We start from the raw sequence: 14,284 nt of genomic DNA, 5'->3' as shown, positions 1-14,284 counted from the left end.
GCTTTGAGAAAGTTAATAACCTGGTGTGGGATGACGTGCGCTTTGGTCCTACTGGGAGCCAGGCCACAGAGCCAAAGCCCTGCCTCGATTTCTACTCATACACACGGGGCAAGACCTCACTTCGAACTTAACCCCTCTGGGCGTTGGTGTTTGTTTATTTCCACTTAGGAAATGTACATGGAAAATAGTCTCACTCTCATCAGGCTGTTAGATTAAGCGAGAACGCAAAGGGAGTGTATGGCATGGTACGTGGCTTCGATGAATGCCAGTTGTTATCCTTATTGTCAAGTAGGGATAATAATACCGTCCTTACAGAATCGTGGAGGTGAAAGGAGGTAATTGTGTGAAAACCTACAGTCGGGTCCCTGCACACAGTAGCCACAAAATACCAGCTTTTACAGATGAGCCAGTGATTCTGACAGCTCTTCCTTGTTTTGAAACCAAGGAGTAACCAAGGAGTTTCATGACCCATTTTCAAAAACATAGTCTTTCATTTGAAATGGTATTCGCACCTTTGGAGGCCGTGGTGTGTACACATATGAGCAGGCGCCATCCAGGGAGCCAGACTCAGGAGCAATCTTTGCTTCTCAGAGTGTTAGCGACATCAGACATCCCGCTTAGCCTGGCTTCAGTTCTGTGACGGGGCTTACACTGTGGGTGCAAGGGGTCATTTGTTGTTAACTTTTTGGACTAGAACTTACACAGAAATTTACAAAGAAATAGAAAGGCCCATCCACTTCCACAATTCCCCCCCACCCCACCCCCAGACATACGAGTACTTTTTTTGTTTCCTTCTGGAAAAATTTAAAGCACATGCCAGACATCCTGTCATTTTACCATTAAATATTTCGGTATGCATCTTTAGCTGTAAGCATTTTAAAAACATAACCACCGTTGCTTTCTTAGCTGATTTCTTGAGGAAATCAAGGAGAAGATAGTGATAATCAGTAGTGGAGTGCTTATGCCTGAAATGAGCATTTTTATGCAAAATGTTAAATTGAGTCCAGTTCAGCACGTGATATTATGTACAAGGCACTGCAATGCGTAGCACATGCAGATGAATAAGGTAGGTAGTCCTGACTGTGCAGAACCCAATAGAAGACCCGTAAGACACACTTACATAGAACCAAAGTTCAAGGCTACGTACAGATAAAATTCCTGGAGAGCCGGGAGCCTGGCAGCTGATAGGGTCTCCTTGAACGTCTGTTGAATAAGTAGAGTCTGTGACAGGTGAGGTGAGTTCAAAGGAAGCATTGTCTGCTCCGTAGCAGAGGCTCCACGGAAGGGGTATGTGCATGATGTGCGTTGAGAACAGGCACCATCTCTGCAAACAATTTTTAAAATTGCAAAAAAGCAAGAAAGGAAAGTTTCCACCCAGGCACAAGAGAAAAACAAGAGCCCACCTGTACTCCCACCATTGTGCCATGGTGGTCCTATCGTCTCTAGGGGCATAAGTCTAATTTGACCCGCAGAGCTGGTGGATGGTTCAGATGACCTTTGGACATCCTTGAAATCACTAGAACCTGCCCCTTGGAAGTTCCCAAGCCAAGAATCCACTCATTTTTGTTTGCTTTGGCCTTAGGGTCCTCCTATGTGGGCCCTAAGCTTTAGTTTCAACGGAGAATGAGGAGACCAGCTGGTCCATGAAGAGATTTTCCTGTCCTGCCAAGCTGGGATTCCTATAACTAGACACACACATGCTGCCGCTCCACCACTGTCCTTTCTCTGCGTCTGGATACATAGGATTTAACATTTCCATTTGGGCGTGGAGAATGGGGTGGAAGGGGACAATCCCTTCGGTCACTTATTCAGCACTTTGCTGAGCAGGTGTCCCGGGTGCTGAGGCAAAGGGAACGACAGGAAGGAAGGCAGAAAACGGAAGCGTAGGAGGCGCTTAGGGAGTGTTGAGGTTGAATGAGTCTAGAACGTACGCTAGAAGGCAGTGGGCAGTGGGGCTGGACAAGTGGGCTGGACTTGCACTGGGGAGGGCTTCCATACCAGGCCGGCAAGTGTGTTCTCGCCGGAGGAGGTGAGAGGAACAGCCCCGGGGGTTCACTGGACAGATGACCTGGTTGGTATCTGTGTCAGCCTGGAGGTGGGGTAGGAGGTTGTTATAACAGTCTCGGCTGGAGGCACAGAGAACCAGGATGAGAGGGGTTTTCACTGCTATTCACAAGTGTTTGTAGAGCGCCTACTGTGTGTGAGGCCTGGAACAGGATAAGTGGAAAAGACGCTGAGGAGGGAGAATGTATGAGACCCTCCGAGTGGAGGGCCAGATGGTATACAGTTCAGGCAGGGAGAGTGAATGGTGCGAGTGTGATGATGGGGACAGTAATTGGAAAGCGAGGAGGAGGAGCTGACTGTTGTTAGAGTGGGATTTTAGCTGTGTGTGTGTGTGTGTGTGTGTGTGTGCGTACGTGTGTGTGAATGTGTGTATGTATGTGTGCACATGCGCACACAGAGGCAGGTGGGGTGTGAGGTGAATTAGGTTGGGAATGTGCTACCCTTGAGTGCCATGGGGCGACCAAGTCGAGAGGCCCAGGGTACAGCTCTGTGCCCGGGTCTGGGTCTGGATACTAAGGAAGAGTTGGGGCCTGAGCAGGAGAGCAGCTGGGGTCCAGTATCCAGGGAGTGAGCTCTGGGGTGTGGCCGGGCCAGAGGGGAGGAGGTGGGGGGAGAGCGACTCCGGTGCTTGGTGCTGGGACTGCTTTTGACAACCTTTCCTGTGTGTTCAGTGGCCTGACCACTTAGTAGGTCAGCTGAGTCACCGCTTATCCACCATCTTTCATGGTAACTTTAAAAGCCTTTGTTTTCGACGTGCCACTTTGGAAGACTCTGCTCCAGGGCTGGAAATAAACCATGAAGGGTTGAAGGGTTTATTATGAAAAAAGTGGTAATCCGGAAGGAGACAGAAGAGACAACCACAGGTTGCTCCACGGTGAGCCAGGCTGGGGGGATGGCCCCCAGGGAGCTGTCTTCCCCGGTCAGATTCCCTGGGGCAATAACTTAGCGGTCATGCCAGTCGCAGCGTTCAGTGTGCCTAACAGTCATTAGGCCGGTCAGTGGTACTTAGCAATACGAAGTTCAGAAGACAGGAATGGGGGAGGATGGACTAGAAAAGTGCTGGAAAGGATACAGCACCGGGTTCTGCCACTTTTGAGCTGTGTGTGCCTGCCGCCTGCGATACGCAGTGGGAACTGTGAATAGTAGTTCTCAGATATGTATGTGTGTGTGTGCATACATGTGCATGTGTGTGCACACGTGCATACAGACACATACTTAGGCACCAGTCTAAGCACTTCTATGTATATTTTAATTCAATCCTCACAGTAACATTATGAGGTAGTTACTATTACAATCCCCATTTTTACAGGTGAGGCACCAGAGAGGTTAAGTCATCTGCCCAAGGTTACACAGCAAGTAAACGGCAGAGCCAGGATTTGAACACAGTCTGGCTCCAGATCCCTGGCTCTTCCCCATAGTTCGTTACTGTCTCACAGTTTGACGTTCAGGCTAATGGGGTGACACACGTGAAGGGTCTGCACATTGTGCTCTAAATGACATTGGGCCTCCGTGAGTGACAGCTGTCACTGCTGCTTCGTGAGGGCTCTTGATGTTGCGACATTCCAGGTCGGTCCTGATAGGACTAAGCGGAGTGCCATCTTGTTCTCTGCACAGCCAGTTCAAGCCTGTCCTTTCCACATTAAACTAACCTTGTCCCTGCCCGCACCCCAGCCGCGATGCCAAAATCGGACATGAGAAAAGGGTCTCCAACCTTGGATGTGAGGCAGTTTAGGATTACCTTGGCTTACGCACATGATGGTATAAATACATTTCGGTGGCATTTGTCCCTCAGTTGTTGAGAGGTGGTGTTGAGCGGTGGTGTGGTGTGTCAGGACCCTGCCCAGCTTCAGGAACCCCCAGCTGTGCGACTGGAGCACACTCGCCTGTGAGATGAGGAGACCAGATGCCATTCTAGAATCCTGTGGTGTTTCTCTGCAGCATCGTCTCGGGACAGGTTTTGCTCCCATGGCCGGGCAGGGCCACGTTGGTTTAACTCTACGGCCCAGGGTCCAGCCTCACTTGCACGTGAACGCTTATGAAGACGGCATTCGGGGGAATTAGGATTTGGAGTTCTTTCCATTTCCTGGCCCAATGAATCATTCTTGGAGAAGTCATGACGTTATGCATTGCATTAGAAGTGTAAATCACAAACTAGCAGTTCTTGGACCTCAGCAGTTCTTAATCTGAATGAGTCATAAATAAAAACAACGTTAAGTAAAACTCAGCTGTTTGAGGTGATATGAATAAAGATAGCACTGGCAAATGGGAAGTTTCGTGTAGGTAGAATGGTTTTTTCCTCCTAGAAGGCAAAGTGCTATGAAAGAAAAGTGTGGCCCTTTCTAAAGGCCTTACCATTAAGGCAGCAAACATGTATTGAGCGCCTACCACATACAGGGCTGTGTATTTGGAACTTGGAGACGGGACCGTCAAGCAAAGGGTATAACAGTGGGAAAGCGCTACACAAAAGTACATGCATGGCTTATGGGAGCACAGAGAAAGGATGTCACACTCTGGGGACCCCAGGAAGGGGGCACAGAGGGGGTGACATTGAAGAATGAGTGAAAATTTGCAGGACAATCAAGAGGAGAGGGCCACTACAAACACGTCGTCACATGGTGTGGGTCTGGTGACTGGAGAACTTCAGATAATTAAGTGTGACACGCAGAGGGGTGGGGGTAGAGGAAAGGAGGCGACACAGGGGTTCCAATACCACTTCCTTGGCAAGTGTGGAAGAAGGCCTTGGGGTCAATGAAGACAGAAATGTGGAATTGCAGAAATGGATTAAGTGGATGCCGTGGACCTTAGAAGAAGGAGGGGTTTTTATGTAAGTGAAACAGCAGGACTGTGACAGACGCCGAGAGCGCAGGCTTCTTTCACACCTTGTCAGAATTGGTGCCCGGCAAGGAAGTCTTAAGTGAGCAGGTTTTCCTAGGGCCAAGATCTTCAAGGCTGGTAGAGCTCTACGGGAGCGTTCCACATGGCAGTGAAAATGTCCTTTGGGCAGTTTGAGGATAAGGGTGTTTGTTGACCACTGAACACAAAATCAGCAGAAAAAATCCGAGGACCAGTAACGTGAGGATAAGACTCCAGGAGGATGCTGACATGAGGGCCTACGTGTGGGGCACAGCTAAGGACGGCAGGACCCCGAGCCACGGTGGGGGTGACTGGCCTCAGGTGCTAGAATGTTCTCTGGGATGGGGTTTTCCATTGGGGGGCGCTGCTTAGCATTCTAGAGAAAATCTTGACATAGCCTGGGTACCAAGCTTCTTGGATCCTTTTCAGAAGAGCTTAATCTCCCCAGGGAAACTGACAGCAGAGCACAACGCTATGGGAAGAGCAATATTCTGATCAGGAACAGTTGGCTTCTGGCCTTGGGAGGTGTTCTTGGGGCCACAGTGGGAGGAGCGTTGGACAAGTTTTGCAATAACCAACTCTTACAGGATCTCTCCCCTCCAACGCAGTGACTTTCATTTCTGTCCCTGTAGTTGGTGCGCTAGGGATTCAAATGTCAGGACGAGAGGAGCACGTGTGTTTCCTTGTTCTTTTTGCTAATCCTTGGTAAGTTGCTGTCTGATTGTATTTTTTCCTTTCTCTCCTGTTCAGAGCCAGACTATCAGGTGTACCTGAATGCTTCGAAGGTCCCTGAGTTTTCCGACGACCTCACAGAGCTGGAATGCCGGGTAGTGGACACAAAGCGCACGGAGGCCAGCGTCCGTTTCACGGTTTCCTGGTACTACAGGGTGAACCGGCGCAGTGATGATGTGCTGACCAGCGAGCTCCTTGCGGTGATGGACGCAGACTGGACGCTGAAGTACGGAGAAAGGAGCAAGCAGCGGGCCCGCGACGGAGACTTTATTTTTTCTAAGGAGCGTCCGGACACGTTCGGTTTCCGGATCCAAAGGACTACAGAGGAGGACCGAGGCAATTACTACTGCGTCGTGTCTGCCTGGACCAAACAGCGCAATAACAGCTGGACCAAGAGCAAGGATGTCTTCTCTAAACCTGTGCACATCTTTTGGGCATCAGAAGGTAGGCGCTTCATTCTCGATCGTGCACGGTTGTGTTTGGGCAGAAGGCATTTCACTGTGCGTTTTCAGATGCGCCGTGACTCTGCAGGTTTGCGTTTATACGAAGAATCCCAAGAAATGCCTGCTCCAACGACTAGTGCTTTTATCGACACCCCCCTGCAGCCCTGTAAGACAGTGATGTTGAAGAAGGGGAAGTCCGAATGAGGAGGCTGGGGCTTAGTTCATGGTGGGAGGTCATCATCGCTTGGGGACCCACTGTGCGCAGGGGGTCAGCCGCTGTCACTCTTGCTGCGCTGGGTGGTCTTACGCCAAACCTCACACAGCTCTTTGGGGGGGTGTCCATGCCTATGAGTTCCCGCTGGATGCAGGCACATTTGAGGTGCCACAGACGGAGTGGAAACCACAGGCCATGGCACCTGACCTTGAGGTGCTGGTCATCCATTCACAGAGATTATTTCTGGGGAGAACTGAGCAGAACATAAGGGAAACAGCTTCTTGGATGCATTTCCTCCTGCGTGCTTAGAGCACTGCCTGCCTTGGGATGTCAGATTCGTCAAATCTTTCATCCCTGTTCTTGCCCATCACACACACCTCCGAGGTCCTCCTTCACACCCTGGATGATAAGCACGACACGGCCCCCTACACGCCACTGTTAACTCATGGTCACCTCTTCTATATCCCTAAACCCCGAAAAGGCCCCCTGGAACTCAGCAAAATCTCCTGCTCCCTGAACAATCTCTGAATGTTCCCTTCTCCTCCTCTCATTACACGTTACCAACTTTGCTCTCCCCGGAGGACACTTCCCCGGAGCCCTCCTGAGTGGTGGTGTTTTCTTCCCACACTCGTTGTACAGATGGGTCTGGGTGGGACAGGGCCCTCCTGGTCCCTCGCTGCAGCTTCTAGACCATTTTCCCTTCTCCCTAAAAACATCCAGCTCCGATCTCCTGTTATCAGGTCATACCACCTCTTCGCATTGCCATCACCTGTCGATGCCCAGGTCCTCCTCGTTCATTCTTTGAAGATGTTAACTCTTGAAATACCAAAGTTTGAATCCCACAGGAGATTCTGTCTTAATTGGCCCGGGCGGGGTATCTGTGCCATGGGGCATTGGGATTTTAAATGCTCCCGAGGTGGGTCTCCTGTGCAGCCGAGGTTGAGGAGCCTAATGTAGCTAAACCTTTCCTCCTCAGCCCCTCCTCGTCCTCGCTACTCATCACATCCTCCGTCCTGTTTTGGTTATTCACTCCCCTCCTCACACCCGACGGTCTCACTTCTGACCACGGAAAGACTGGCATAGTCTCCATTCCAAATATCCTGTTCTCTAAGCACACCTGTCTTTCTAGATCACTCCCTGTCCTACGCCAAGAGCAACCCTTCAGCCCTCCCAGGACCGACAGCCCACTGATCCTACCACCTTGCGTTGTCCTTCATTCACTCCCACTGTGTCTTCACTGCGGTCTTACGTAGGGTGACCATTTGCTCAGGGCAGTCCACTCTGCACCTGCTGTCCGGGGTTATTTTTCATAGCACCCTCTTTCTTCTTGGATCTGCCCACGGGTGGGAGGTAGGACACGTTAGGGGTCACCCTGCTGTGACCTCGCTTAAGTTCCCAGTCAGTCACCACCACTCCCTGGGCGTACCCGTAGCTCTCTTACCCCGCTCTGCGGTTGGCATCATACTCTGGCTGAACCACACTCGAATGAAAAGCCAACTCTCTGTTGACTCCCTCTCTGCACCTGTAGAGAGCTGAGTGTGGTTGGAGAAAAACGCTTACACCTGTGGACTGGCCTCGCCGTAAATCTGTAATCATTCACGTCCAGTGGGCTCTCCACATGGCCGGGGAAGCATTCTGCATTTCCATAACCTGTTTACTTCCCTACTCTCTAAAATGATTATTTCATCATCACCGTTTCTCTCTGAAAAACTCCTCTCCCAGCTTCACTCTCAGCTCTTGGTCCTGCTTTCTGTTCCCTAAGAAAACCAGAAACAGTCAGGGGAGAATGCCCACACACCCTCCCCCAGCGGCTGAGCCCACCTGTCTTGGCTTCAGGTCCTAGCAAAGGCCAGCTCCTTTCACTCCTCAGCTACGTGGCTCCCGTCTTATGTCTTTAATATTTCTCTTTTCTGGACCTTTCCCATTGGCCTGTAAACATGCTGTTAGATCTCCTGTGTTTTTGTTTCTTAAACTAAACTAATCTTCATCTCACTCCCCTTCTATCTTTCTGTTCCCTACCCCCACTTGCCCACCTCTCTCTTTTCTAGTAGTCCCCCCGTTCCCGCGATTTCACTGAATGAGGTTTTAGTTACCCACAGTCAACTGTAGTCCAAAAACATTGAATGGAAAATTCCAGAAATCAAATGATTTGTAAGTTTGAAGTTGCATGCCGTTCTGAGCAGTGTGATGGAATCTTGCACGACCCTGCTCGGTCAAGCCTGGAATGTGAATCATCCCTTTGCCCGGTGTCTCCACGCTGTATATGCTGCCTGCCCCTCAGTCACTTAGTAGCCCTCTAGGTGATCAGATCGACTGTCAGTCCTTGTGTTCAGATACCCCTTATTTTACTTAATAATGGCCCCAAAGTGCAAGAGTAGTGATGCTGGCAATTTGGATATACCAAAGAGAATTCATCACCTTTTAAGTGAAAAGGTGAAAGTTATTGACTTAATAAGGAAAGAACGAAAATTGTATGCTGAAGTTGCTAAGATCGATGGTAAGAACAAATCTAGCTGTAAAACTGCATAATTTATAAATTGAACTGTATCATAGGTATGTATGTATAGAAAAAAAACACAGCAGTGTGTTTAGGGTTCGGTACTATCTGCAGGTTCGGGCATCCACTGGGGGTCTTGGAATGTCTCCATGTGGATAAGGGGGGACTACTGTATAGCCTAAGTATTTGATTTATCTATACTTGATGTCTCCAGTTTCTCTCCTCTCATTCCTTCTCGTACCTACTCCAATCAATTTGTCCCCCACCACTGCTCATGATACTAAGATTACGTGTGATCAACTTATTGCAAAATTCAATTGTTACTTATCTTACTTGACTCAGCAGGATTTAACGCAGGTGCTCAGGCCTTTATTCAGATGATGCCCATTCAGTGATGCTATCTGTGGCCACTAAAACTGTGACCCATCCATATCCCTGAGTCCGTACCTTTTTCTTTCCTTCCCTGATTTATTTTCTCTTAAACATTTATCACCATCTAACCATACCGTATATTTCACTTCTTTATTTTGTTCGTCTTTCTCCACTAGCGTATAAAGGGAAGGATTTCTGTATGTTTTGCTGTGACCTTCCCAGTGCCTAGAATGTACTTTTTTAGTTAGTGAATGGGTGACCAAACTCACAGGAGAATCAGGAAAGAATGGGTGCCTCAGTGGAACCTCAGGAATCAGTGGTTCTGGAGAGACACTGTAACATACATGTTCTCCTCGGGGGGTTGGTGGAACAACTATTCCCCCAAAAAACAACATAAAAATTCCGTTTTATAACTAGACAGATTGTAGCTCTAATTGTCTCATTGGAGGATAAAAAGAATGTTTTCGATTCATTTATTCATCCATTCAACAAATACTGAAATACCTTCCAGTGTCTGGCATCGAGCTATTCTAATAGCGGTAACTTCTAATATGTATATGGTTGGGGATTATGTTTTTGACAGAGAAGCATATAGACGTGGACACTTGCTCAAAATGTTAAAACAGCATCTCTGTGGAGGTGGGTGACTAGTTCTACGAGTGTATGCTCCCATCACTTGAGTAAAAATCTGTTCTGTAATGTTACCATCGTGATTAAACAGAGAACCCATTTCTCTCTTGCTCTGGTTAAGCTAAGAGTACTTCTCCTGCACCCAGCAGAACCTCAGGGGGAGGAGAGGCAAATGATATCACCTGGAGCCCGTCTTGCCCAGTTCACGAAGCGTGACCTCTCCCTCACATTCGGGGCGGAGGTGGGGGAGCCACACCAGTAGCTTCCCACATTCTCACTCTGGGTGAAACTTCTCAAGGACCTGAAAAGCCTTAAAACCAAATTTGCACCTGTCGATTCCTTCTTCCCTCACACCCATTAAGTCACTTCAGACTGCTGTGCTTCATCCAGCAGCGACAGTCTTTCTGAGTTTTCGGATTGTCTTAAGTGCTATTGTGTGGCCATTTGCAAATAAATGCCTAGTTCCTTGACATCGTACTTTCAGATATATGTCCGTTTTAATGGATGCCATTGGAAATCACCTGTTTTCTCATACTTCATTGCAGATTCCGTGCTTGTGGTAAAGGCGAGGCAGCCAAAGCCTTTCTTTGCTGCAGGAAATACCTTTGAGATGACTTGCAAAGTGTCTTCCAAGAACATTAAGTCGCCGCGTTACTCTGTTCTCATCACGGCCGAGAAGCCTGTTGGGGATCTCTCCAGTCCCAACGAGACCAAGTACATCATCTCCCTGGACCAGGATTCGGTGGTGAAGCTGGAGAACTGGACAGATGCCTCACGGGTGGATGGTGTGGTGTTAGAGAAAGTGCAGGAAGATGAATTTCGCTATCGAATGTACCAGACTCAGGTGTCGGATGCAGGGCTGTACCGCTGCATGGTGACAGCCTGGTCTCCTGTCAGGGGCAGCCTGTGGCGAGAAGCCGCCACCAGCCTCTCCAACCCTATTGAGATAGACTTCCAAACCTCAGGTGAGCAGGGAACCCTGTGGGATCATAGATTGAGCTAGAAGCGACCCTAGGGGTTTTTCTTTTTTTTTTTTTTATCCAATGGTTTAATTTTTAAGCAGTTTTGTTGAGATGTGATTCGTAGGTCATACATTTTACCCACTGAAAGTATACAACCCAATAGCTTTGAGTATATTCACAAAGTTGTGCGACCACCACCACAATCAGCTGTAGCACATTACACCCTAGAGAAACCCCACCCCCCTCAGATGACAACCTTTAATTCCATCCCCCACCCCTGCAACCTCCTGTCCCCCAGCAACCACTAATCTGCTTTCTCTCTGTGAACTCGCCTATTCTGGACATTTCACACAAACGGAACATATTATGTGGTCTTCGTGTCTGGCTTCTTTCACTTCAGCGTACTGTTTCTACGGGTCATCCATATTGTGCCGTGTGTCAGTGCTTCATTCCTTTTCATGACGGAGTCAAATGCCATTGTGTGGCCACACCACGGTTTGTTTATCCATTCATCAGCTCGTGGCCATTGCGTGATTCCAGTTTTTTGACTATTGTGAATAACGCCGCTGTGAATGTTTCCATACAAATTTTTGTGGGAACATACTACCCTCCTTTTGACCCTCATTTTTTTAAATAGGTAAATATCTGTTTCAGCATCCTGAGGGAACGTGACGGAGTATGAATAAAGAGGGGATAGAACTGAGTCTCCAGAGAGGCGAAATGACTTTTCACAACTGGAAGTTTCAGAGCTGAGACCCCAGTCATACCCAGCCCTGTACCTGTCTCTCTTCGAGGTCCCTCGGATTGAAGGTCATGGGCAATATCCTTGGCCCAGTTTATCAGAGCAGTATTTCCATACAGGGATTGCGTATCCAATCCTTATGCCTGACTTTGCTTTTGAACTGGAAAAAGATTTCCCATCAGTCGAGTGGCCAGAGGTGCAGTGATACGGGTGAATATATCTATCAGCCCTGTTGTTAAGAGCAGTTACTTAGGGCTGTTCATCTATGGGAAGGTTAGTTAAAACAGGGGCATTTTTATGTTGATTCCGAATTGGTTTTATCTTTGGAAAGTAAAGTGTTCTTGTGCTATAAGATGGAAAGGTCCACTTTTTTTTAATGACATAGATACATGTTCTCAAATAGAAATACTTCTTATTCATCTGTGTAATTCATTAAGCTTTTCTGACGTGTGTGTGTGTGTGTGTGTGTGTTTCAGCAGGTAGATGATTTAAAATATCCTTGATCCCCAATCCTATTTAGAATATCAAGATAAAGGATCATCATTTGTGAGTTTAATACTCAATGTTTTCACTAAATATGCCCTGAATCCCAGTTAGAAATTCCTGAATGTATAAATGCATCTGTAAAAATTCAGGTATACTTGAATTAGTATAACAAATGCAAGGTGTTTGTTGAATTAAATTATTACCAGTTATATTAAGGTAAATTAGACCTTAATAAAGTTTGTTTTTTATTTAATATTATTTTGTATAATTATAGTCTTTAATAGTATTTAGTGAACTAATCTTCAGGCATCTTTTCATCTCTTAGCCTTTAGATTAATAAAGAGTGAATACTGACTTAAATCTTTAGATTTGGAAAGAGCATCAAAAGCACCGTGCTCTTTTATTGTGTATCTGCTTGTTTGTTTTTTAAAAACAGCTTTGTTGAGCTGTAGTTAACATACTATAAAATTCACCCATGTAAAGTGTAATAACGTTCAGTGGTTGTTAGTAGCATATTTGTAGAGTTGGATAACCATCCCCACTACATAATTCCAGAACTTATTAACCACTCTAAAAATAAACTATGTACCTACATTAGTAATTACTCCCATCTCCTCACCCCTAGCCCCTGGCAACCACTAATCTACTTTCCATCCATGAATTGAATCGTATCGTATGTGGAATGTTGTGACTGGCTTCTTTCACGTACGTACCATCATGTTTTCAAGATCCAGCCACGTTATAGCCTGTTATCAGTGCTTCGTTTCTTTTCATGACTGATTAATATTCCATTGTATGGATACACTACATTTTATGTATCCATTCATCCCTTGATGGACGTTTAGGTTGTTTCTACCTTTCGGCTGTTATAGAATAATTTTGACATAAAGTGTACAAGTTTTGTGTAGACGTAAGTTTTCATTTCTCACCTAGGATTGATGCTGGGTCATATGGTAACTTTAGTTCTTTGAGGAGCTGCCACACTCTTTTCCAGCTGCACCATTTTACATTCCCACCAGCAGTGTATGAGAATTCTAATTTCTCCACTAACCCTGTTATTCTCCGTCTTTTTTATTGCAGCCAACCTAGTGGGTGTGAAGTGGCATTTCATTGTGGTTTTTTTTGCATTTCCCTAATGACTACTGATGTTGAGCATCTTTTCATGTAGTTGTTGGTTGTATGTACATCTTCTCTGGAGAAATATTTAAGTCATTTGCCCATTTTAAAAAAAAATTGTGTTTTTTTTTATTTTAGTTTATTTTTATTTATTTATTTATTATTATTTTTTTTTATCATTTGCCCATTTTTAAATTGAGTTAATTTTTATTGTTGACTAGTAGAGATTTTCATAGAGTCTGGATGCAAGTTTCTTTTTTTTTTTTTTTTCTAAGATTTTATTGGGGAAGGGGAACAGGACTTTATTGGGGAATAGTGTGTACTTCCAGGACTTTTTCCCAAGTCAAGCTGTTGTCCTTTCAATCTTAGTTGTGGAGGGTGCTGTTCAGCTTCAAGTTGTTGTCCTTTCAGTCTTAGTTGTGGAGGGCGCAGCTCAGCTTCAGGTCCAGTTGCCGTTGCTAGTTGCAGGGGGCGCAGCCCACCATCCCTTGCGGGAGTCGAACCGGCATCCTTGTGGTTGAGAGGATGCACTCCAACCACCCGAGCCATCCGGGAGCTCAGCGCAGCTCAGCTCAAGGTGCCGTGTTCAATCTTAGTTGCAGGGGACGCTGCCCACCATCCCTTGTGGGACTCGAGGAATTGAACTGGCAACCTTGTGGTTGAGAGCCCACTGGCCTATGTGGGAATCGAACCGGCAGCCTTTGGAGTTAGGAGCATGGAGCTCCAACCGCCTGAGCCACCTGGCTGGCCCTGCAAGTTTCTTAACAGATACATAATTTGAAAATATCTTCTTCCCCTCTGTGGGAAGTCTTTTCACTTTCTTAATGATGTTCTTTGAATCATCCAAGTTTTTAACTTTGATGAAGCCCAATTTATTCTTTCTTTTGGTTGCTTATATCTTTGATGTCATATCTAAGAAACCATTGTTTACCCCAGGGTTCTGAAGATATATGCCCATCTTTTCTCCCAAGAGTTTTATAGTTTTATCTCTTACATTTTGGGCTATGACCCATTTTGAGTTAAGTTTTGAGTGGTATGAGGAAGGGATTCAGTTGTATTCTTTTGCATGTCCTAGCACCATTTGGTGAAAAGTCTGTTCTTTCTCTCATTGACTTGTCTTGGCACACTTGTCAAAAGTTATTTAACCATAAACGTCAGGGTTTGTTTCTGGAC

The 14,284-nt window shown here is 46.6% G+C and overlaps 1 protein-coding gene across 2 annotated transcripts in view; it reads left to right on the top strand.

The window, feature by feature from the left end:
• The window catches only part of PTGFRN (prostaglandin F2 receptor inhibitor), a 70,629-nt gene that overhangs the window by 43,334 nt on the left and 13,011 nt on the right, over window positions 1-14,284 (top strand). For both annotated transcript variants that reach the window (XM_081024717.1, XM_081024718.1), the window contains exons 5-6: window positions 5,668-6,093; window positions 10,351-10,770. In XM_081024717.1, coding sequence (XP_080880843.1) covers window positions 5,668-6,093; window positions 10,351-10,770 — 846 coding nt within the window. The remainder of the gene's footprint in view (window positions 1-5,667; window positions 6,094-10,350; window positions 10,771-14,284) is intronic.

The sequence above is a fragment of the Rhinolophus hipposideros genome (genome assembly GCF_964194185.1).
Source record: "Rhinolophus hipposideros genome assembly, chromosome: 19".
In the NCBI taxonomy this organism is placed as follows: domain Eukaryota; kingdom Metazoa; phylum Chordata; class Mammalia; order Chiroptera; family Rhinolophidae; genus Rhinolophus; species Rhinolophus hipposideros.
This window is presented reverse-complemented; position numbering and strand designations above follow the sequence as displayed.